Source organism: Aedes albopictus, chromosome 2, assembly GCF_035046485.1.
Source record: "Aedes albopictus strain Foshan chromosome 2, AalbF5, whole genome shotgun sequence".
Taxonomy (NCBI): Eukaryota; Metazoa; Arthropoda; class Insecta; order Diptera; family Culicidae; genus Aedes; species Aedes albopictus.
The window spans coordinates 321,835,511-321,857,337 of NC_085137.1; the positions used below are offsets into that span (position 1 = coordinate 321,835,511).

The 21,827-nt window shown below is 40.1% G+C and overlaps 2 protein-coding genes and 1 long non-coding RNA gene across 4 annotated transcripts; 2 read left to right on the top strand and 1 right to left on the bottom strand.

Moving 5' to 3' along the window:
• Window positions 1-22: 22 nt before the first annotated feature.
• On the top strand, window positions 23-10,185 carry LOC109408675 (uncharacterized). The gene is made up of 7 exons (XM_029878714.2): window positions 23-182; window positions 238-410; window positions 472-1,327; window positions 1,390-1,640; window positions 1,712-1,881; window positions 7,752-10,009; window positions 10,069-10,185. The coding sequence occupies exons 1-7, from the start codon at window positions 143-145 to the stop codon at window positions 10,137-10,139; spliced, it is 3,819 nt and encodes a 1,272-aa protein (XP_029734574.2). The 5' UTR covers window positions 23-142; the 3' UTR covers window positions 10,140-10,185.
• A 3,449-nt stretch (window positions 10,186-13,634) lies between these two features.
• LOC109403004 (uncharacterized) lies at window positions 13,635-17,197 on the bottom strand. 2 transcript variants are annotated; one of them, XM_062848844.1, is made up of 5 exons: window positions 15,956-16,732; window positions 15,689-15,902; window positions 14,488-15,632; window positions 13,776-14,364; window positions 13,635-13,717 (listed from the first exon to the last, which is right to left on the bottom strand). In XM_062848844.1, exons 1-5 carry the CDS (start codon window positions 16,610-16,612, stop codon window positions 13,650-13,652), a joined length of 2,673 nt encoding a protein of 890 aa, XP_062704828.1. In that variant the 5' UTR covers window positions 16,613-16,732; the 3' UTR covers window positions 13,635-13,649. The 2 variants fall into 2 exon arrangements, with proteins under 2 accessions (XP_062704828.1, XP_019531261.3); XM_019675716.3 differs by lacking the exon at window positions 13,635-13,717 and having other exon boundaries at window positions 13,749-14,364; window positions 15,956-16,665; window positions 16,724-17,197.
• Window positions 17,198-19,937: 2,740 nt separating this feature from the next.
• LOC134287177 (uncharacterized) lies at window positions 19,938-20,566 on the top strand. The gene is made up of 2 exons (XR_009997095.1): window positions 19,938-20,287; window positions 20,359-20,566. It is a non-coding gene; the product is annotated as an uncharacterized LOC134287177 (long non-coding RNA).
• Window positions 20,567-21,827: the final 1,261 nt, after the last annotated feature.

The window sequence follows — 21,827 nt, forward strand, 5'->3', positions numbered from 1 at the left end:
CATTGCCAAGGGTGCAATGCTGCACTTGTTTAAATCGTTTCGCTCGATTCACTCGTAAAGTTTTCACCACCTTGGATATATTGTGTCTAGTTTAGTTGATCGGCTGTTTTCTACGGGGTAACATCAACATCAACATATCGGTATGGCTGCTGTTTTTACTATCAACGGAAGATTTTATAAAGGTAAGTGTAATAATTTTGAAACTTTCAGAAAAAAATATCATGCTGTTTTTTGTAGTCACATCAGATGATGTGCCAGTAGACACATCCTTGAACACGTTTATTAGGAACCATGCTCATCTCACCGGCACAAAATTTATGTGCCTCGAAGGAGGATGTGGAGCATGCATTGTCAACGTAAAGCGGATGCACCCTGTTTCAAAAGAAGTTACAACGTTCTCCGTTAACTCTGTTCGTGTTTTCTGCATCCACGTTTGGTGGTGGTGACTTATCAGTGCGTCTATATTTGCAGTGCTTATTCTCTGTTTTTTCTTGCCATGGGATGGATGTCGTTACGATCGAAGGACTTGGATCAAAAGAAAATGGGTATCACCCTATCCAACAGAGATTGGCTCATTTCAATGGAACGCAGTGTGGATTCTGTTCTCCTGGAATGGTCATGAGTATGTACAGTTTGATTGCTTCCAAGCAGAATAACATCAGCATGCGTGAAATTGAAAACTCTCTTGATGGTAACATGTGCCGATGCACCGGTTACAGATCAATATTGGATGCGTTCAAATCGTTCGCTTGTGATGCCAGTAATAAGATTGTGGATATGTGCAGTGATATTGAAGATTTGGGAACAAGTTGCAGATTGATGTGCTTCGAAGGCAATTCATCATGCTCTTCTAGTAATGCTTGTAATAGACAACCAATGAAGTTAACATTTAATGATAGGAAACGGTGGCATAAAGTATATAGCGTTGAAGAAATCTTGAAGATTTTTGATGAAATTGAAAACGAACCGTACATGATTGTAAGTGGAAATACTGGACATGGTGTTTATCGTAGGAGTAGTGATTTATCAGTTTTTATCGATATTAGCTCAGTGGCGGAGCTTCATTCCCACTGGCTGGGAAGTGAGTTGATTGTTGGAGCAAATGTGTCGTTATCTGATTTTGGAAGCATTTTACTGGAAGCGGCTTCAAAAGATCCAAAGTTCAAGTATTGCAAAGAAATGGCAAACCACGTGGAAATGATTGCGCATCATGCAGTGCGGAATGTTGGTTCTCTCGCCGGGAACCTATCGTTGAAACATCAGCACCACGAGTTTCCATCGGATTTGTACCTCATTCTGGAAGCAGTAGGGGCTCATCTAACAATAAGTACAAACAAACAAACCGTTGTAACCTTAAAAAAATATAGAAGTCTTTGGTCTTTCTTTCAGTAAATTCAAACGGAATGATGGACAAAGCTACTCCGCGGGAACTGACCCAAAAAGATATGAACAAAAAAATTATCGCTAACGTGGTTCTACCAGCATTAGACCCAAAAATATACGTCTTCCAATCATATAAAGTACAACCACGGGTGCAGAATGCCAAAGCCTATGTAAATGCGGCGTTCCTAATGAAGTTTTCCAGCAACAAGCAGATCATTAAGCAGGCAACGCTTTGCTTCGGAGGAATTCATCCAAGCGTATATTGTTTCACTTTCAGTAGTCTAGTCAGAAAGTTTCAAGGTTGCTTTACATACCGGCATACTTTCAGTTCACACACGCAGCGGAGACAGAAAAGGCCATCGTGGGGAAGAATCTTTTTCAAAACGAAACAATCCAGGCTGCTCTACGGGTGCTTGATGCAGAGATGAAACCAGACTGGGTTTTACCGGAACCTCATCCGGATTTTCGGAAGCAAGCTGCATTAGGACTGTTTTACAGGTTAGTTGTCTGTGAGGTTAGTTTAGTTCAGAATGAGCAACACTTAGGGCCGATTTCTTCACCCTGACTTAAGCGTTACACCAGGTTTAACTTTATGGGTAAACCTGGCCTACCGTTTAAGCCGAGACGAAGAAATCGACCCTTAATGCGCAAATGGTCATTGACTGGGTGGTCATTCGGCCGCTGTTTCAACTAAATCGAATATCAAATCCGCCAAAGTTAGTGATTTGCAAAAAAACAATGTGCTATACTTTTACAGCATTTGCAGGTTAAAAAATGCTGTAAAATATTGAAAACTTTTTGTGCAATTTTATACCTTACTAGCTGTACCCGGCAAACTTTGTCTTGCCTACTGCGTTTTTTGACGTTTAAAGTCCCTAGCCAAGCCCAAGTCCCCGTTCAAAATGATGAAAACCCGATTTTCAAAAAGCGTTGCATCACAACTGGGACAAATCCTGTTTCTCAGTTTAGACACAGAAAAACAGACGTAACACTTGCGAAATTTCCATTGACCACGCTTTTAACGATCATTTTAAATTTTCATAGTTGTAGCTTTCACAACCAGAGGCGCGCGCATCGTTTTTCGATGCGTTTGACATTTCACACTAGCGCCTTCTGTTGATGATATTGCACAACACAGTGATTCGTACAACTTTTCCACCAGGTGATGGTAGTGTGAACTGGGCGATGGATTTCTTTGAAAATCGTTCAAGGTGTTACGTCTGTTTGCCTGTGGTTTAGAGTTCTATGAACATTTCCACAGTTATTAACAGAGAGCTTCCTTTACCAATACTCATTTTGCACGTGCATATTGTGTGGCAGACATGAAGACACGCTATGCCCAAAGAAATCTCCTTTACGAAGAGATCCTGGAGCGGCTCGGATTTGAACCCGTTACACTCAGCATGGCCTTTACGCCAATGTAGACTTGCCTCGCTTTAATTTGATTTTCATCATTGTTTTCAATTTGATCTATTCATTTTCGTGCAATGGTTCCAAATATTGTTTCTTGAAGGTTAAATCTTTGCTTGATTTCTGAAGAAACTCTGTAGAATAAAAAATCCAAAAGTACCCCGAAAAATATGGAAGATAGTTTCAAGCGTTTTTATCAAGTTCGTAGAAGAACTTTTAAGTGGAATTTAGTTGTTTTAATTCTTGATTTAAGGTTTCAAATGGAATACCAGAATAGTTGAAGCGTTTTCTAGATGAACTCTAGGGTAGGGTGACGAAGGGTATTATCGGCAGGTTGTTCTCTTCGTCATAGGGGGTTTTTGTGGATGAAATTGTCTGAAGTTTGGGCATATAACTCAGCTTGGTTGGGAGGGATTTGAGGCCAACTCCTGAGATCAACAGGTTATAAAAAAAACATGACAAAGAGAGCAAAACTGCCGAAAATACGTAAGTTTCCTTATTTCGTTCCGATTTTTAAAGAAAAATATGGTTAAACCTATGAGCAAGTAGTCTATAGTAATATTTCTGGAAAAATCAAAGATTTCTTGAAAAAATTGAAGAAGAAACTTGTATAAAAATGCTAACGTATTTTAAAGTGAAGGGCTTAGAAGGAATTCTGGTAAATATTTTATAGAAAACTCACAGACAATTCGGTCAGACACTCTGCATCGTTCACGCTAGAATTTCATCAACACTATAATTAATGCAACAAAATAATTTTCGCATCTCAGTGAGCTTTTGCCAGAACTCAAAGATTGCGCATGATTTTTACTATGAATTTCTCGAAGATTGATACCGCATCGTATTTTTTTTTTAAATTTCTCTAGGGCCTCTGTTATGAATTCCAACTCATGCCATGCTCACCACACTTGCCAAAAGTTTTACTTTAATCCTCCTAAGATGATAGGAATTTCGCACCATGATGGCGTAGTACACGTTCAACGTGCCTGTCTGGGTCATATTGACCCTAACATCTTACTAGGGCTAAGTATATTTGTATCACCGTTTATTTTTATTTGTAACTAGCTGTCCCGGCAAACGTTGTCTTGCCAAGTTGTGTTTGTTTGACAAATGTTGAGCTCATAATGTCACCACACTCTAGATTGGTTTCATTTCGATCGTGTTGATTTCATTCCAAGCTAATAAAAAATCAGTACCGTAAAATGGGGTAACTTTGATAGTTTTTCAGCGAATTTTCTCAATATTTTTACATGTAACAGTATTTCCCCGAGTTTTATATTTTTAAAACAAGTACTGGGGTATCAGTTATCAATTGCAATTAAAAGATTCGACAATCTGAAATACTTTGGATAACTTTTAGTTTTTCATAAAACCGAAAATCAGATTTTCATTTTGGGGTAACTTTGATAATGCCCTAAAAACACATCAATTCTCAAAACATAATCACATATTGAAATCTTAGGAGTATGAACATGATGAGAGAAGGCTTGTGGAATATATTAGATAGAATTTTTATATCAAAACATTGATTTTTTACTAAATTCTACACATAAAAATGAGTTTGTGGAGTATTGAGTGCAAAACACAATAAATTTAGCTATCAAAAATCATTATCTTTGTAATAAAAATTGCTTAGCGGTACATCAACATATGATTACATGCTATTCATGGTAAGTTTTCTTTTTTTTGGGTAGTATTTTAATGTTTTATAAACAAATTTTGAACAACACATATTTATCTACATGAAATTATAAGGGCATTGCATACTTTTAGGCGTTTATTGATGTATGGAGATTAATATCCCAATTTACAAAATTGCTTCCATTTTGTAAAAAGACTCTTCGTTAAGAGATTCAAAGCCAGATTTGAAATCTACTGTGATGAATCTATCGAGAATGAAGGTCCATTCATTGAAAAAAATAGTTGTAACGAAGTCGTATAGCAGATTGTTTGAAGGGGTTGATAAATGACAAAAATATCAACAATTTTTATTTTTTGTCCAAAAAGTTGTATATAAACTAGATTTTAATGAAAATACGTCTAAGATGAACTTTCATATGTATAGAACTGATTTACGTTTACCTTTTTCTTAACTGGTTGAAGGAATCATAGTTATAAGATAAATTACACAATGCCTGCCGCACTATCAAAGTTACCCGCATTATCAAAGATACCCCGTTTTACGGTACTTCATCAATTTTCTTACTTTTATAGTTGATTTAACTTAACTTTTACTACTCATAAACACAGACACCATGAATACGAATCAAAACATGCAAGAGTCATCCCGATCGATCCACTCGTTTGTGAGTTTTGTTGCTTCAAAGTGATTTCAAACTCATTTTTATATATTCTTCATTACACCAACAAAGCTAGCCATGAAAATGTTTGACAATTCACAGGTCATTTTGACAGATCACACACATGCACGAAAAAGACGGATAACATATTCTACTTTATCGATCCTGTTGCCGTCCTTTTCATGCTCATTATACATCTGTCAAAATGACCTGAGATTTGTCAGTCATTTTGAGGTTAGGTTCGTTGGTGTAATAAAGAATATAGATAGAACGTCGTTCTGCTTGCCTACTATGTTTCTTGACATGCAGTTGTGGAGACAAATGGCCCGCAAAATGGAATTTCATATGTTCCCTTTTTTGTTGTTTTCCCGGTCGATTTTTGCAATTATTTTTCCATATGAACACGTCGGAGCCCTGCACGAATACAACAGTGAAAGAATTATGTCGATCTGTTGACCCGTTCCCGAGCCTATTCGTGACATACACAAACACCATTCCATTTTTATTTATATAGATATACTCAAACTATTTTTGACAACATCAATACTTTTTCTTAAAAGTGATGTAAATAAAAATCTCTTTTAGTTGCTAAATCCGAGGCCACTGATATCGGTTTGCATTTATCTGTTGTTGATTTTCCACTGATTTTATTTTTATTACGGTCGTCTCCCAGTGCTAGACACCAACCTCCTAACTTAGAGTTGGCAAGCGGTGTATTATATTTATCAACTGCTTCTAACAACGTTGGGAGCAGATGCTGTCGCTAGCCGCTCCTAACCTAAGGAAAAGATGCTTATGTTGCAGAAGCAAAACCTCCGTCCCTGTTAGCCTACGACCTGAACTTTTCAAGATGTAGGCAGCGATTGTTATCATTAACCTTCACGTCCCGAACTCCAACAACTCATTTTCAGAATGCTGGCATTTCGTCAATTTTCATTTGATTTTTTTAGTCGCCCTCAAACGATCATAAATTGGTGCACTCAAGTGGCCATGTAATATCCCGAACCATTGGTTGCAAACCAGAAATGTTCCTGATGACGCTTCAGTGGAATCTATGCTAGATGTTCCGGGGTGGCCATATTAGTAGTTGATACAGACTTCAGTCAATCGTTTCTGACTCAGTCATTTGGAATCATGGAGATTGATATGTCGTGTTTAGGTTGCAAACCAGAAGTGTTCCCAATGAGGCCTCGCGAACTCTGTCACGGTGATCCGGATGGGTCAACTTATCCAAATCTGTTTATCGCAATTGGGTTTCGCTATTCGTAACAAAAAATTCACTTCAAATCGATGTTTCAAACACAATAACACACGAAATAATCACTTTTAGCCTTTTTGGCAACCCCCTGATCCCAGCACAATCCAGAATATCCCCGGAATGGTTCCGGATATTGCATGGTCACTTGAGTATAATAAACTTGCACCAATTTATGATCGATTGAGGGCGACTTAAAAAAATCGGATGGGAATTGATGAAATGACAGCCTTTTGAAAATGTGTTGTCGGAGGTGGGTACCGTAATCCGGGGTCAAATTGATCACTTTAAAACAACTTTTGCGGATAACATCAGTGCCTGTTCAAATGTTGCCAAAAGAATATGTGTAAAACCAGTACCCTGTGCGTCTCCATGGAACCATCTGACAGAATTTTGTTAAACAAATTTAAACTTTAAGTTAAATAACTCCAAATATCAAAATATTGGAAAAGCTATTTGGGGCGAAATTGATCAGTATACAATTAAGCATCGGTTGGAAAGGAAAATTTCCTTCTCCGTTTAATTTTGCTCTTCTAAAACCGAATAACGCGCCTAAATTCTTACAACTAGTGAATTTAATACTCTAAACGCAAAATTAAATTTTGAAATTTCCCCGTAAACGCCTAAAGGTAGGCAATTTTATATGAAATAAGTGATTTTTATCACAATATAAATGACTATTTCCTCATAAAATGAACTTTTTATAACTATTTCATGTTCTGATTAGATGCATAACATCCCAACCAAGGCTCCACAAAAATGTTAAAACAGAGAATCTACGGGAAGTCCTATTAGCAATTGATTGTTTAGTAGCAATGATTTCAGCTAAATGAGAAATACATTGCAAATTCCTTGAAAAAATTAGGCAAAACTAACTTTTTTTTCTAAAAATTTAAAAGTCTACACTCATCTCTAGACATCTACGAATCAGGTGACGTAAAAAGTTTTAGTTCATTACGACGCTTAAGAGTTCCTAGTATGAAATTACAATGTAGTACCCGAGTGATCAATTTCACCCCGCTGATCAATTTGACCCCGGTTTACGGTACGTAAAGAAAAAATTTACAAAATTTAGCTGTTTATATTAACACTATTAAAGATTTGAAATCTACATAAAAACAACTGGCGATCCTTAGTTATAGTGAAGTTTAACATTTAACGTTTAAGACCTTTGCAGGGCCGGATGTGGGAAGGGTGGAGGGCCTGGCTCCGGGATAATCATTTACATTATTTTTCACTTTTCTCAAGTATTGTTTTAAAACAAAGAAAAATTTGCTCCTAGCTTTTTTTGCTCGAGGGGCCCCGCATCCGCTATGACCCCGCGCCCCACAATCCACCCGGGCCTGTATATAGACATTTTGTTTCAATTTATATTCCGACAACTTTGTTTGTTATTCTTTTAGATATGTACTTCACACAGCGCCTAAAAATGCAAAAATCATCCATCCACGCTTCCTATCTGGTTCGATGTCGTTGGAGCATCCCGTATCGTCTGGAGTCCAATCTTACGACACCTACCCTCAAAATTGGCCACTCACGAAAAATATTCCCAAAATTGAAGCACTCGCGCAAACATCGGGTCAGGCGGAATTCATTAACGATATTCCCCATTATCACAACGAATTGCACGCCGCATTTGTGACGGCAACGCAGGCTAAATGCAACATCTTGAGAGTTGATGCCACGAGAGCCATGGCAGTTGCAGGTGTTGTCGCATTCTATACCGCAAAGGATATCCCCGGACGGAATGATTTCATGCCTTTGGTAGAAGGAGTTAACCATTTCTTCCCGATCGGTGTAGAGGCTGAGGAAGTACTTTGCAGTGGAAAAGTCTTGTGTCATGGTCAACCAGTTGGAGTTCTTGTTGCAGAAACGTTCGAAATCGCAAATCACGCAGCTTCTTTAGTTGACGTAATATATAGTCATCCGGAGGGTGATGTTTACGCGACCGTTGAAGATGTAATGAATGCAGAAGCTGTGGACCGTATAATGGACCGGCCTAACGGCCAAACTGGTTCAAGGTACAATCCAGCTGCCATTGGAGATAAACATATAACAGGCAAATTTTATCTTGGTGGCCAGTACCATTACTCCTTGGAAACCCAGAGTTGTGTGTGCATACCAAAAGAAGATGGCATTGATGTTTACAGTTCGACACAATGGCTTGATCAGGTGAGCTCTTCGATATCGCTTATGCTCAATATTCCGCAAAGCAAGGTAAATTACTATTGTCGACGCGTGGGTGGTGCCTTTGGCTCTAAGATCAGTCGAAGTGCCCTGGTATCAAGTGCATGTGCGCTTGCTGCCCATCTTACCCAACGGCCAGTACGGTTGGTGATGACTATTGAAGCCAACATGACAGCGATAGGAAAACGTCAGGGATGCTGGAATGACTATGAAATATCGGTTACCAAAAGCGGTAAAATAGTAAAACTTGTAAACACGTTCATCCACGATTCAGGCTGCTCGCTCAATGAGCCTCTTTCAATGTTTTATATGACGCATTTCAAGAACTGTTACGATGATAGCTCTTGGCGGCTAGTACCAAAAGTTGCTACAACAGATGTTACCAGTAACACGTGGCTGCGGGGACCAGGCTCGGCCGAAGCATATGCTACGGTTGAAACAATTTTTGAACATATAGCTCACGAAACGGGAATCGATCCAGAAAGTGTTCGTCTCGCAAACATTCCACCAGACAGCAAAATACGACAGTTGTTTGCTGATTTCAGGAAAGACACCGAATTTGTTGAACGAAAAGCAAAAATTGACAGATTCAACGATGAAAACCAATGGAAAAAGCGGGGCATATCGATGATACCACTAGCTTATCGAATAGACTATGGTGGACCATTTGATGCTTGGGTAGCAATTCATCATCTGGATGGAAGCGTATCGATTACGCATAGTGGAGTTGAAATGGGACAAGGTATCAATACGAAAGTCGTACAAGTTGCTGGATATGTATTGAGGATTCCCGTGGAAAAGATTTCAGTCAAACCAATCAACAATATGACATCACCGAATAGTTTCATAGCTGGTGGAAGTAATACTTCCGATAGTGTGGCATTCGCTGTAATGCGAAGTTGTGAAATACTAGCAAACCGAATGCGGCCCATTCGCGAAATGAATCCTTCTTTATCTTGGGAAGAGCTGGTGAATAACTGCTTTATTGCCAACATCAATCTCACTGCAAGATATTTTGCGAAAAAGTCAGAATTCAGCTCGTACATAGTGTGGGCGATGTGTTGTACTGAATTGGAACTGGATGTACTGACTGGCGCGTGCAGGCTGACTCGAGTGGATATACTAGAAGACACTGGTGAAAGTATGAGTCCAGGAATCGATATAGGGCAAATCGAAGGTGCCTTCATAATGGGTGTTGGATATTTCTTAACGGAACATTTAGTGTACGACAAAAGAACAGGAGAGTTGCTGAATAATCGTACTTGGAATTACAAACCACCCGGAGCAAAAGATATACCAACTGATTTCAGGATCAAGTTGCTTCAGAATTCGTCTAATCCGATTGGAGTGCTTCGTTCAAAAGCTACCGGTGAACCGGCATATAATTTGGGCATTTCAGCGTTGTTCGCTCTAAGATATGCTCTGATGGCGGCCAGGAAAGATGCGGGACTTGTGAACAATTGGCTGGAAATGGGTAGGATAGACAGTACGGTGGTTTCCGTATCATTTAATGATTGATTTTTTCCATTTTAGGAACCTCTATGACGATCGATAAAATATTACCTTTGAGTGGCACTGCAAAGGATCAATTTCTTATTAACTAAATCATAACCTACTGACATATGCAATAAAATAAAGAGAATCAAAAAGCTTTTTAAGGTTGATTTGTTTCTAAGATGACATTCTACTGCAAAGGATGGGAACACTCACTTGCAAAGAGTTACACTCACTTTTGCTGTTTTCTCAGTTCAGAGGCGTGCAATCATGGAACGATGTATGGACGACTTTCGCCTTATGGTTTTGTCTAAAAGTTTGCCAAATAAAGTAAAAGTCACACACACATACCGAAGTCGTGAGGGTGCTGCAAAGGCAACTCTCCACGAGGTGAATGTAAATTACACTCACCTCGTGGAGAGTCCTTCTCACAGCTCTGTCACGACTTTGGTATGCGTGTGCGACCCATACTCTATTTGGCAAACTTTTAGACAAAATCACAAGATAAAAGTCGTCCATACATCGTTTCTTGATTGCACGCTTCTGAGCTGAGAAAATAGCAAGTGAGTGTAACTCTTTGCAAGTAAGTGTTCCCATCCCTGTCTACTACAATAAAAAAGTTATACCATGTTCTTCTACTTTCTAAAGATCTCCATCCTGAGATATTGCATACCACCTAGCCTGGTAAAATTTCTGTCGACTTCCTTCATTCTTTTGAATAAGGATTGCGTTCCCAGGAGCCACTGATTTTTCCTCTGTTGCGATACTCTGTTTAGTAGAGTAAAGTTGACGCATCTCAATTTTCGCTCCTGAATTTCTGTCGCTATCGGCTTCTGATGACATCGGCGATGGAGCTCTACATTGGAGATTTAATTGTGACGCTACGGAGGCCACCGAGTCCACTTGGCATGAATTATAAAACGCAGGCATCTACTAATGAAGAGCTGCAGCCATTATGTTTTCTCCACTGATACACACCAGGTTTCACTGACAAGCAGAACAGATGTCACGTTTTAGTTGAAAATTCGGGTATTGGTACTTCTCCAAACTTTTTCGTAACCGATGGGCAACTGTAGGCAGACTCTTGGAATTCATTGCTTTACTCCAAGGTGATCGTTCAGCCCTGAAACCTTCTTACTGCCGTCTGAGAGTTGTGTCAATCTTCTCCTGTGCCTATCTGGTTAAGGGCCACTTTTCAGAGAACTTTCGAGAACGATGCACAGTAACATGATGCCCCGTCAACTAACGTATACAGTCAGGTCATCATTTTTGGGTATTTTTATTCAAATGCTTTGCATCCAGTCGACCGGATATGTCATGGTTTCGCATATGTTGTAAAATAATTGATGCAACAGTTGTTCAGATACTACGGGCTTGAGTAAAACTACGGATTTTTGTCAGGCGGTGCACTACACTACTTAGTCCATCCATTCATAATTTCGAGCCCTAAATGTCCCAGCAATGCATTCAAATTCTAGGGGCTAGGCATCTCGGCTGATATGCGATTGAACCGGGGCTCTGTTTAATTTCAAGCTATGAATGGCTCCATTATTCAGGAGATAGTTCCTATCTACTGCATTGATGGAGCTTCGGTGTTGTTGACACGGGTAATGCGTTGAACCCGTGGCGGATCATGCTGCGATATTGTAGACGTTGACGACACATGAAAAGAGCTTCTAAAGTGCTCGCACCATCATTTCAGTTGGTCAGCGAGTTTCCACGAGTCAGTATACGCCTCGGTATAAACTTCAATGAAATCGTTTTTCTTTAGGTATTGAGTCCCAACATTGTCCAAATAGTTCCTGACAATCATTAGCTACCAGGCAGGAGCAGAAGTATCCTGCTACATAATTGGTCTCTGGCACTACATAGCCATAAATCGTGTTCAGATAGATTTAGATAGATTAAGATAATTGACAAGCGATCCGAAATCCCCAAATAATAACAACGATCCTGTGACACAAAGGCTTAATGAAGCCATGCAGGAGTCGGATTCATCAGAAGCTTAAAACGTCTCCATTTTAGTAACTGTGGAGTTGGGAGTTTTGAATCGGGCATCAAAAAGTTGAATGACCACTCCGGAAACTGTCATTCGCCCAAGACCAGCAGCCTGGGGGTTTCCTTCTGTTCCCATCTGGGATTGCACTTTGAGATTTCGGGGTTCAGAAGGATCTTCGAAGATATTACTTGTTTTACAATCCTAGGTTTTGTACACAGAACCTTGCTTAAAATATGGAATAAAAAATAAAAATGCTTTTGAAAAACATCCCAGTTATTGTGGTCGTATCTTTGATCTCTTGACAGCTGATGTTTTTTTTTTCTTGGCTTCAAAGATTGCTGAGATTGTGTTTCATAATTTCAGTTCAGTCTGGGGTACAATTGTCAAATTTTTTATAGCAGCCGCCATTATAGCGAGCGTGTGAATCTGTGCCTGCCGGTGCCACAGGTGTGCCTGGTGTACCCAAGGCACACTGTGTAGAGTGACTACCCCTTGGATTCTAACGAGTTTTTCCTTAAGTAAAACCAGGGTATTTCTCACAGAACAAATGCTTAGGGCGCTTCAGCAAATAAACCTTAACAAAATACACCATCGTCATATGAAAATTCCGTTTTGATCAAATTTGTTACACACGATGTTTGGTCAAGTTGGGCTAGTGTGTATAGTCAAATATGTTTAATATAGTTAATTTTGAACGACTACACAAGTTTACAAAAAAACGAAAGTCGTGAACTTCTGTCAACGACCAAAATTTTTGAAGCTCAATTTAGTGCTGATTTCGAGACCGACCTTCAAAAATTTTTAAGTAGAACAGTTTTTGAGTTATAGCTCAATATCGAGTTTTGCAACTTTTCAAAATATGTAATTTACTAAAATTCAAATATATTGCGTTTTGTTCAACCAATTTTAAATCTTTTTCCATAAATTAAAAGCTGAACACAATACCATTCGATCATCTGAATACAGGTTTTACGTCAGGTTGATGAAATTCAAGATATTGGCGAGTTTTAGGGACGATCTTCTTAAATTTTAGCAAAATTCTCAAAATTTTTGAAGAAATGTATTTTTTTTCAATAAGAAAAAAAAAACAACTTAAAAATTCTTTCTCGACGTTACAGTAAAAATTTCAGCTCAACCGGAGCATTGATTACGGAGAATAAGATGTTTAAAGTGAGCGGCTTTGCTTAAAAATAGAACTAAAATCGATTTCAAATCATCAACCTTGTATGGAAAGTCGAAAAAATTTCCGCTCCACTGTAATTTTTTTCTTTCGCGTTTTCGAACTCAGGGCATGATTCTACACCAAAAATGATCATCAGCTTACCGAGTTCAAAAATGCTATAAACTAGTGCTATCTAAGTTTTTTACTGATGAGCGTTTATTAATAGAAAGGAATTATGCTTTTTAACACAGTATATTATACGAGAAGGTAGAAAAATATATGGCATTTATCATGAAAGTAAAATAATGAATGTTTATTCAAGTTTACCGAAAAATTTAAAATAGTTAGTTAACCGTTATGTGTCCGACAAACTTTTTGCTTTTTTCTACACCGTGCTTTTTAAATGGGCGCTGGGTACCCGGGTACCCCGTCGGACACATAAGGGTTAAACACAATCCATTACAGTTTGTATTGATCAATATGATTGCCAGCTAACAAGAATATTTTTTCAGGGGTTGCTGCCGAGCCTGTGAATCAAAATGAATTATATAATTACTTATCATTTTATAATCATCTTCAGTTTACCTATCGGAATCCAATCATCTGGTAGCCCAGCATCTTTCCTAGCCGAGCGCAATGCATAGCGCAACGCATACGTCAATACTGGACTCATGCTGAGTGCTGGTTCTGCAACCGCCTTAGACCGTAAAACACCATAGGGGTTAGAGCTCCCCTTGAGAAACTGAACACGGAAATCAATTGGGATGTCATGCACCCCCGGTATCTTGTAGTTCCAAGTACGATTGTTGGCCAAGGCTCCATTCGTCGGATCATAAACCAATGCTTCTGTAAGATAATAACCCAATCCCATAATGAAAGCACCCTCCACTTGACCGACATCGATTCCCGGGTTCATACTCTCGCCAACATCTTCCATAATATCGACTCGCGAAACCTGAATGTTACCGGTGAGTATATCCACTTCGACTTCGGCGCAGGCCAAGCCCCAGATAACGTACGCCTTGAGATCGGCTGGTTCATAGTAGTAAGAAGCGGTCAGATCAATATTTGTAACGAAGGCTCGGTTTACGATCTCTTCCCAGGATGCCGTACGGTTTGCCTGACGTATGGGGCGAAGTCGATCCAGAATGGTTTCGCAGCATCGTTTCACGGCCTGAAAAAGTACAAAACAAGGCAAACATATCTAGTAAAAATAAGTGCAGTTAAAAAAAGTAGAAATTGATGATTTCTTCTCAGAGAAAGAAAAGTCATTCCTTTGAAACGCCCTTCTACTCACAAAAGCAGCGTTCTCGCTTGTTCTACTGTGAACTGTTGGAGCACAGTTTGGTGACGTCAACGTGGTACTGGGTTTGACAGAAATCTTTGTCAGAGGTATACCCAAGATATGAGCTGCTACTTGAGCCACTTTTGTGTTGACTCCTTGGCCCATCTCAATAGCTCCATGAGTAATAGCAACGGACCCATCCATGTGGTAAACGGAAACCAAGGCATTCAGAGTGCCCGAGTACTCCATCGGGTACTCCATTGGGATGATCGCTATTCCACGTTTGCGCCAACGGTTTTGTATGTTGAACATGTCCACGGTGTTTCTGCGTTCATCGAAATCTACGTCTTTTCTAAACTTGGGTAGCAATTCATGCATTCTGTTTTGTTTAGAGATATTTTGCATACGGACTTCCAAGGGATCCTTTCGAGTGACATGCGCAATATGTTCCATGATATTCTCCACCATTGAGATGCCTTCCATAGTTCCTGGTGCGCGGCAAATGGTGTTGGTAGCAACATCTGTCCGTGCCATATTACCAATCAATCCCCAAGTGTCAGTTCGATAGCAGTTTTTGAACAAGTCACTAGTCAGGAATGCCAAAGGCTCGTTCAAAATTGCTCCACCATCATGTGTGTAAGTATTTGTTAACTTATTGATCTTTCCGTTTCTATCAACATGGACAACATAGTCTGAAAATGCTCCTGTTCGTTTTCCAATGGCTGACATATTGGTTTCCAACGGCAGTAGCATGCGGACGGGTTTCTGCAAAAGATGAGCCGCCAAAGCGCAAGCGCAAGCTATCTGTGGAGCTCTGGTTGATTTTGCACCATAAGCTCCACCCACGCGTCGCACGCTGATGTTTAGGGAGTTTTCCTGGACGTTTAAAGCTTGGGAAACTGCAGCCAACATGAAATTGGTACTTTGCGAAGAGGCGTAGATATCCATTCCATCTTCAATGGGAACACAGAAACAAGTTTGCGTCTCCATCGAGTAATGGTACTGTCCTCCAAGTTCCATCTGCCCCTTAATCTGAATGTAGCCTTCTGAAGCCGCTCCGTACTTTTTTCCATAACGATCAAATTTTTGATTGATGATACGATCTTGCGCTGCTGCTCTGATAACTTCTTTCGGTGTTTTATAAATCGGGTTGTTAGCTATGGAAAACATGAAACGGCTAAACGATTGCCAAAATATCCATAATATCACTTACCAATCCTTTCATAGCTGACTTCAACCAATTTAGTAGCAAAGTTAGCCAGCTCAAACGTATTAGCGACTATTATTCCAACGGGCTGTCCATGGAATGCTATTTCCCCACTACAGAAAATTTCTTCAATTTCCCGGTTGCCAAATTCTAGAGGCATGAAATTGTTTATTCCTGGGATATTCTTAGCTGAGAAGAATGCGACAACTCCATCAAGTTTCTGAAATCGAAAATATCATTTACAAAATCTTACCATTTCATGTATTTTCATACCAGCGCATTCGAAGCGTCTATCTTTATGATTCGGCTTTGAATCTCATTAGCCAACACGAAAGCGGCATGCAACTCATTTGGCATCTTCGGTATATCATTGACGTATTCTGCTTCTCCGGATGTTTGTGCCAAACCTTCCAGTTTTGGTGTGTACTGAGTGAGAGGCCATTTACTTGGATAAGTGTCGTAGCTCTGTTTGCCCGAAGACAGAGGACGTTCCAGAGTAGTGCCTCCGCTCTTGTAACGAGCATTCAGTACGATGGAACTTTCAGGTGCAATGCTTAGGATGAATTTGTAGAACAACGATAAGGCCAAATTTTTTCGATACTCCGGAGAGGCATCCGGAAGCACCCAGTCTGGCTGAATTTCCTCAGAGAGCTCGTGCAGGGCTCCTTGAAGAGTTTCATTGCTAAAAAGCGATTTACCAATTAGGAAATCTTCAGTTTTTGAAGCATGAACAAACGAAGGATTTATGCCACCAAAGCATATGGTTGCTGATTCAATAACCTCACTTGACCTACAAAACTTTAAGAGAAAACCAGCATTGACGTAGGCCCGATTGTTTCGAGTGACGGGCATAACTTTGAATGATTTAAAAGTATACTGAGTGGGGTCCAGTGAAGGAAGAATAATGCTTTGGATAACCTTCTTCGACATTTTAACTTTAAGAAATTCGTAGGGAGTTAAGGTAGTTGGTAGATCCTCGGTCACTGAAAATGATGGAACTTTCAATCGGTTATACTAAAATAAATCTTATTTTGAACTCACGGATAACGAGTCTTGCTCCTACAGTTTCCAATAAGAGGAATAGATCTGAAGGGAACTCGGGATGCTCGTGCTTTATCATGAGGTTTCCTGCTAGCGTTCCTGCATTTCGTACTAAGTGATTGGCCACAAGTCGTACATGCTGGATGAGTTTCTTCATATACTGGAATCTTATGTTGCCAAGCGTTGCATGCTCCAAAATACTTAAGAACTCATGCAGCGTAACGTTGGCTCCAATAGTCAGGTCCAATCCAATTCGATGCTGACGAAGCTCGTCAACTGAGCTTATATCAATGAAAACTTCCAAATTTTCATTTCGTCGATATACTCCATGAGCAGTGTTACCAGCTACTAACATATAAGGCCTGTTTCCAATTCTTTCAAAACATTCGAAAATTTGTGTAATTTGGTACACTTTATACCACTGTTTCCCATCACCACTAATTTTATGGATTACTTCCTTTGTCGATGACTTATTGTCTAAGTTGCCTCTATTGCATTTGATATTCAAACAACTTATTCCAACTCCGAGATCTTCAACATCTTGGCATAGCTTTGTCACACTCTGGCTAGCATCCGTCGCAAAGCTTTTGAAGGCATCCATGATCGGTCTGTAACCAGTGCATCGACAAACATTCCCATCGAAAGCATTTTCCACATCTCGCATGGTCACTGATCCTTCGTTAGCTTCCAGCAAGCTGAACATGCTCGTCACCATTCCACTGGAGCAGTATCCGCATTGTGATCCGTTGAACAAGGCAAGTCTCTTCTGCACCGGATGATAGCCAATTTTCTTGTTTCCAATTCCTTCAACGGTGAGAATATCGAGCCCATGACAGGAATACACTGGAAGGAGACACTGTGATAATGGCCAAATTAAAACATTTTCGATAGTTTTATAAAATTATCATGTTTCACCGAGTTGAGAGCCAATGTTGTAACCTTTCCCGTTATGGGATGCATGCCAGAAACATTGACAGCACATGCTCCACATCCTCCTTCAAGACACATAAACTTAGTTCCTTTAAGTTGAGCATTATTTCGTATGAATGTAGTTAATGATGTTTCCACTGAAGTTTCTTTTGGGTTGACTAGAAAAAAAAGGTTTACTTCAAATAATTTACCTTATTGTGAACTGAAATATATATGTATATGCGTGACTTAGTGGATTGCGATTTTTATACTGCACACAAATTTTACCATCGTGTTTTTTTTCCGGTTTCAGGTGGAAATATGTGTACTATCGATTCCTTCTAACACTCACCGTTATACAGCTTCCCATTGATACTGAACTGAATTTCCATGGCGGAATCTGTTGCCAGCTAAGAACGAACTTTGTCAACTGTTCTTTACAAACTAATGCTATTATCCGTTGCGCATTGCAATCAATCCACTAACTTCATAGCAAGCAATGTAGTTCAAAATTGAAAGTTAGCTTACGGTCATTTACATGAGTGTTGCCACGCATCAATGGTTTCCGGTAGCATGCGAGTGCGCTCAGTAGGACTTGATCTTAATTTGTTGGGTGGAACATTTTAATAGCTCTACATTGTAGAGTAGATGCGGCGCGGCCCATACATGATTAATTTGTCCAGTGGCAAATTTTATCGTCAGTCTTTTTTGCATTACTTAAGATTGAAAGGCATTAGTTAGCTAGAGTGAAAAACACTGTTTATTTATTTATTTTCTTTAACAAATATGTTCTTTCTGATAGTAGAGATGATTATGTATTATGTGTCAGAGAGCATTAAAGACGACAATGTTTGGAGAACACACTCCACAAATGATAGCTACTATGACTACTGAGCATTTCCAGCTGAAGGCAGCTGAAATTTTGCTCGTTTATAAGGTACTGTCCACACTACTATACTATACTTCTATCCTCTCCTCATGAAGAAAATTACAAAATTCAAACATTCGATAATGATCACTGGTTCGTCTCAGTACCCACGCTTCACTCCCCTTCCCCCTTCCCGAAATTCTTCCTTATGAGTGTGTCGGGAGAGGGATTCGCTCCTAGGTCCTTAGCGTGATAGCCAAGTGTTTTAATCATGCAATTCTGGCGATATGACTGGGTACATATATCTATGGTTTTTACGCGATTTTGGAATTTTAAAATCATATTTCTACAGTGCCTGTATTTTACTTCATAATTTATTTTTTGAACATTCACATAGTGAATACTAATTAAATACAACAACGAAAATAATAAAACAAATCTTGAAGATTTTAATAAAACTTTGTAGAAGATTTTCGGACTACCTGAGAGTAAAATGCGTCTTTGTCATCATCAGTGCTTCCGGAGGGAGGGCTGTGCACGTTTATTATGCTAAAGTTGAAGAAGTGGCCCTTGATCCTCAACCTGCACATTCTTTCTTCAATCGGCCACCAACCGATCACGCGCTTCTGCATGTCGCCCATCACTATAAAAGCTGTTCCCAGCTCACGTGTGTTGCCACAACTCTGGTAGATGGTATGATTACCTCTAAACGTTCGCACCATAGATCCTGTCCAACACACCTCCTGCAGCGCTACGATCCCGAACACGCGGTCCTTCAGTATATCGGCGAGTATGCGGGTGCTCCCGATGAAGTTGAGAGATCTGCAGTTCTACGTACCGAGCTTCCAATTGCAAGTCCCTTTTCGTCGCTGTGGTCGTCGCCATTGCAATGCATTGGTATCGGTTCGCATTCTTCTCTTGTTGATTTTCCGGTGCTAGTCTTTTTTACGGCTGGCTCGCAGGGCCTGACACCAACCCACTAACCCAGGGAACTGGGCTTACCTTCCCGAAAGCTACGGGTTTTGCATTGGCATTTCCTCCAACTACAGTGCTAAATAGCTAGGCTCAAGCGCCAGCCTTCGGTGACGAACCCTCATGCCTATTTTTCAACTTCGCTCTGAAAGGTGTAAGGGCCTGTCCATAAACTACGTAAGGTCTTAGGGTGCACGGGGGTATGACCAAAGTATACGCTCCATACAAATTTCAAAAATTTTGTATGAACAAAAGTCTACGGGGGGAAGAAAGGGGTGTCTGAGATGGCCAAAAATTAGTCTACGTAGTTTGCCTAATGCGACGAACCGGGCTTAACAGCCGAGTAGGTACGTTTTTCACGAAATCCGGTCAATTTGTGTGCTTAACGGATGGCACGTAAATTATCGCCAAACTGCAAAGCAGCCAAAGTTGGACTGTTGGTAAATGCGCCAAAAACAAAGTGCACACAGCAAAAACTTTGGAAATTTAAACGGCATGTAAATCATGCTGGATGTGAATTTACATGAGTTGAAACACAAATTTAATTTAAAATTGAGTTTAAATCAATGCACATAGTTTGAGCACGAAAAAACATAGAAAACTCAATGCTATCCACAAAAATGCATGTATTTGCATTTATATATCATTTGATAAAGCTACAAATTTCAACCGACGTGTAAAATCACGAGAACGTTTGGTAGTGGAAGAAAACATGGCCGGCAAAAAGACTGCGTGCTGGAAAACAGGTTGTGGTTTATGATAAAATTGTGTTTCGCCGCTTCGATAATTGGATTTTTTCATCCGCTGATCTGCAGGTAAGAGTTATTTGAGTGGCTACTGCCGAATGTGTTCAACAAACTTTATTGCTGTTGTCCTAAACTAATAGGGATCCCGTGTGTTTATTTCCAACAGCTCGCACTCCATTTGATTACTCCCGTCGTCGTCGTCGTCGTCCTCGTCGTCGTCCACCGCTTCAGCAGCAGAAACCGTGATCGCAGTCAAAAATAGCATCAAACATACAATGAGTGAAACAGTGTAACAGTGATGATATTACTTTTCCAGAAATAAATCAGGTGTATTGATCTTTGGCATGATCCGGTTTATGTTTTTTTATTTGGTACCTCCATCGGCGAAAGAAGGGAAGCATCCAAACCAAAGGAACAATCGGAAATGGAACGAAGTCAATAAAAGCGGCGCTTGGTTTGATCTTTGTAAAATTCAACGACGCTTAAATTTACACGTCGATTCCTTGTTTTCAACAGTTTTCAATTCGTGTAAATTTAAAACGCGGTGTATTTTTGGGTTTATTTTCGTGCTCCAATTATGTGCATGAAAATAAACTTAAATTTACATTTTTATTTTAACTGTGCATGGTAGGCGGAACCGAACTCGTCAGCATTCGTCTAGGAAGTGGTGTCGCGATAGATGGGGTGACGGAGATGCCTTCGACCTCCGACGGTGCATCATAAGATACCTACAGTCACCTCTAAGGACTATCTTCGACGGTGCGCAGAAGGACGGCATGTGGCGGTGAAGAATGAACCATGAACTCGCTACACTGTACAGCGAGCCCAGTATCCAGAAGGTGGCCAAAGCCGGAAGTATGGGGCTGTCCATAAACCACGTGGTCATTTTTTGGGACTTTTCAACCTCCCCCCCCCCCACGCGTGGCAGCCCCTATATGTTGGATAGGGCAAGTTGTAATAACGACGAACATCAACCCTGCAATATTTGTGTTCGCTGCTGATCCAATCAGCACAAGAAGGCGTGAAAGCTGCCAACGCGATGGGTGGACCAGGTGAAGCATATCTGGCAAGCGTTGGGCTTTTCCGAAGATGGAGAGCGGCAGCCGCGAACCGGGTATTGTGGTATAATCTACTGAATTTGCGTTATCCTAATTGTGATGTAGGGTAGCGAGCCACTTGGCCAGTGGCCGGTTTTCACTATAACTCAGTCAATTCTAAACCAATTGATTTGAAATTTTGTACACGTTTATACGTATCTCCCCGCGCTCCAAAAATTGTGTCAATGGTTCAACATTGGTTGAGGAAAAGTGCCCAAAATAGGAGCACTGCCGAGATGGTTCCACTTCCCTAGTGCAAATAAATGCATGCATGTTTTAAAATTGCCCAAGTAACCACGCAGTTGAAGCTGTACGTATTGCATAAATAACGCACATATATTGACATGCATTAATCTATATAAACCATTAAAGTTGAATTAAAGTGAGAAGTGGCGCCACTATTGCTGACTTACGATTATACCAGTATAATCGTAAGTCAGAAATAGTGGCGCCACTTGCCACTTTAATTCGACTTTAATGATTAATGTAGGGCAATGCATGCCAATATATGC

Bases quoted from the DNA above. Each gene is read 5' to 3' on its own strand.
- LOC109403004 (XM_019675716.3), bottom strand. From the start codon at position 17,078: ATGTTAGTAGCTGGTAACACTGCTCATGGAGTATATCGACGAAATGAA. The intron at 15,633-15,688 runs GTAAGTGATATT...TGTTTTCCATAG, and splicing joins AGTCAGCTATGAAAGGATTG to CTAACAACCCGATTTATAAA. The intron at 14,365-14,487 runs GTGAGTAGAAGG...GTACTTTTTCAG, and splicing joins CAAGCGAGAACGCTGCTTTT to GCCGTGAAACGATGCTGCGA.
- LOC109408675 (XM_029878714.2), top strand. From the start codon at position 143: ATGGCTGCTGTTTTTACTATCAACGGAAGATTTTATAAAG. The intron at 1,328-1,389 runs GTACAAACAAAC...TCTTTCTTTCAG, and splicing joins AGGGGCTCATCTAACAATAA to TAAATTCAAACGGAATGATG. The intron at 10,010-10,068 runs GTAGGATAGACA...TTTCCATTTTAG, and splicing joins GAACAATTGGCTGGAAATGG to GAACCTCTATGACGATCGAT.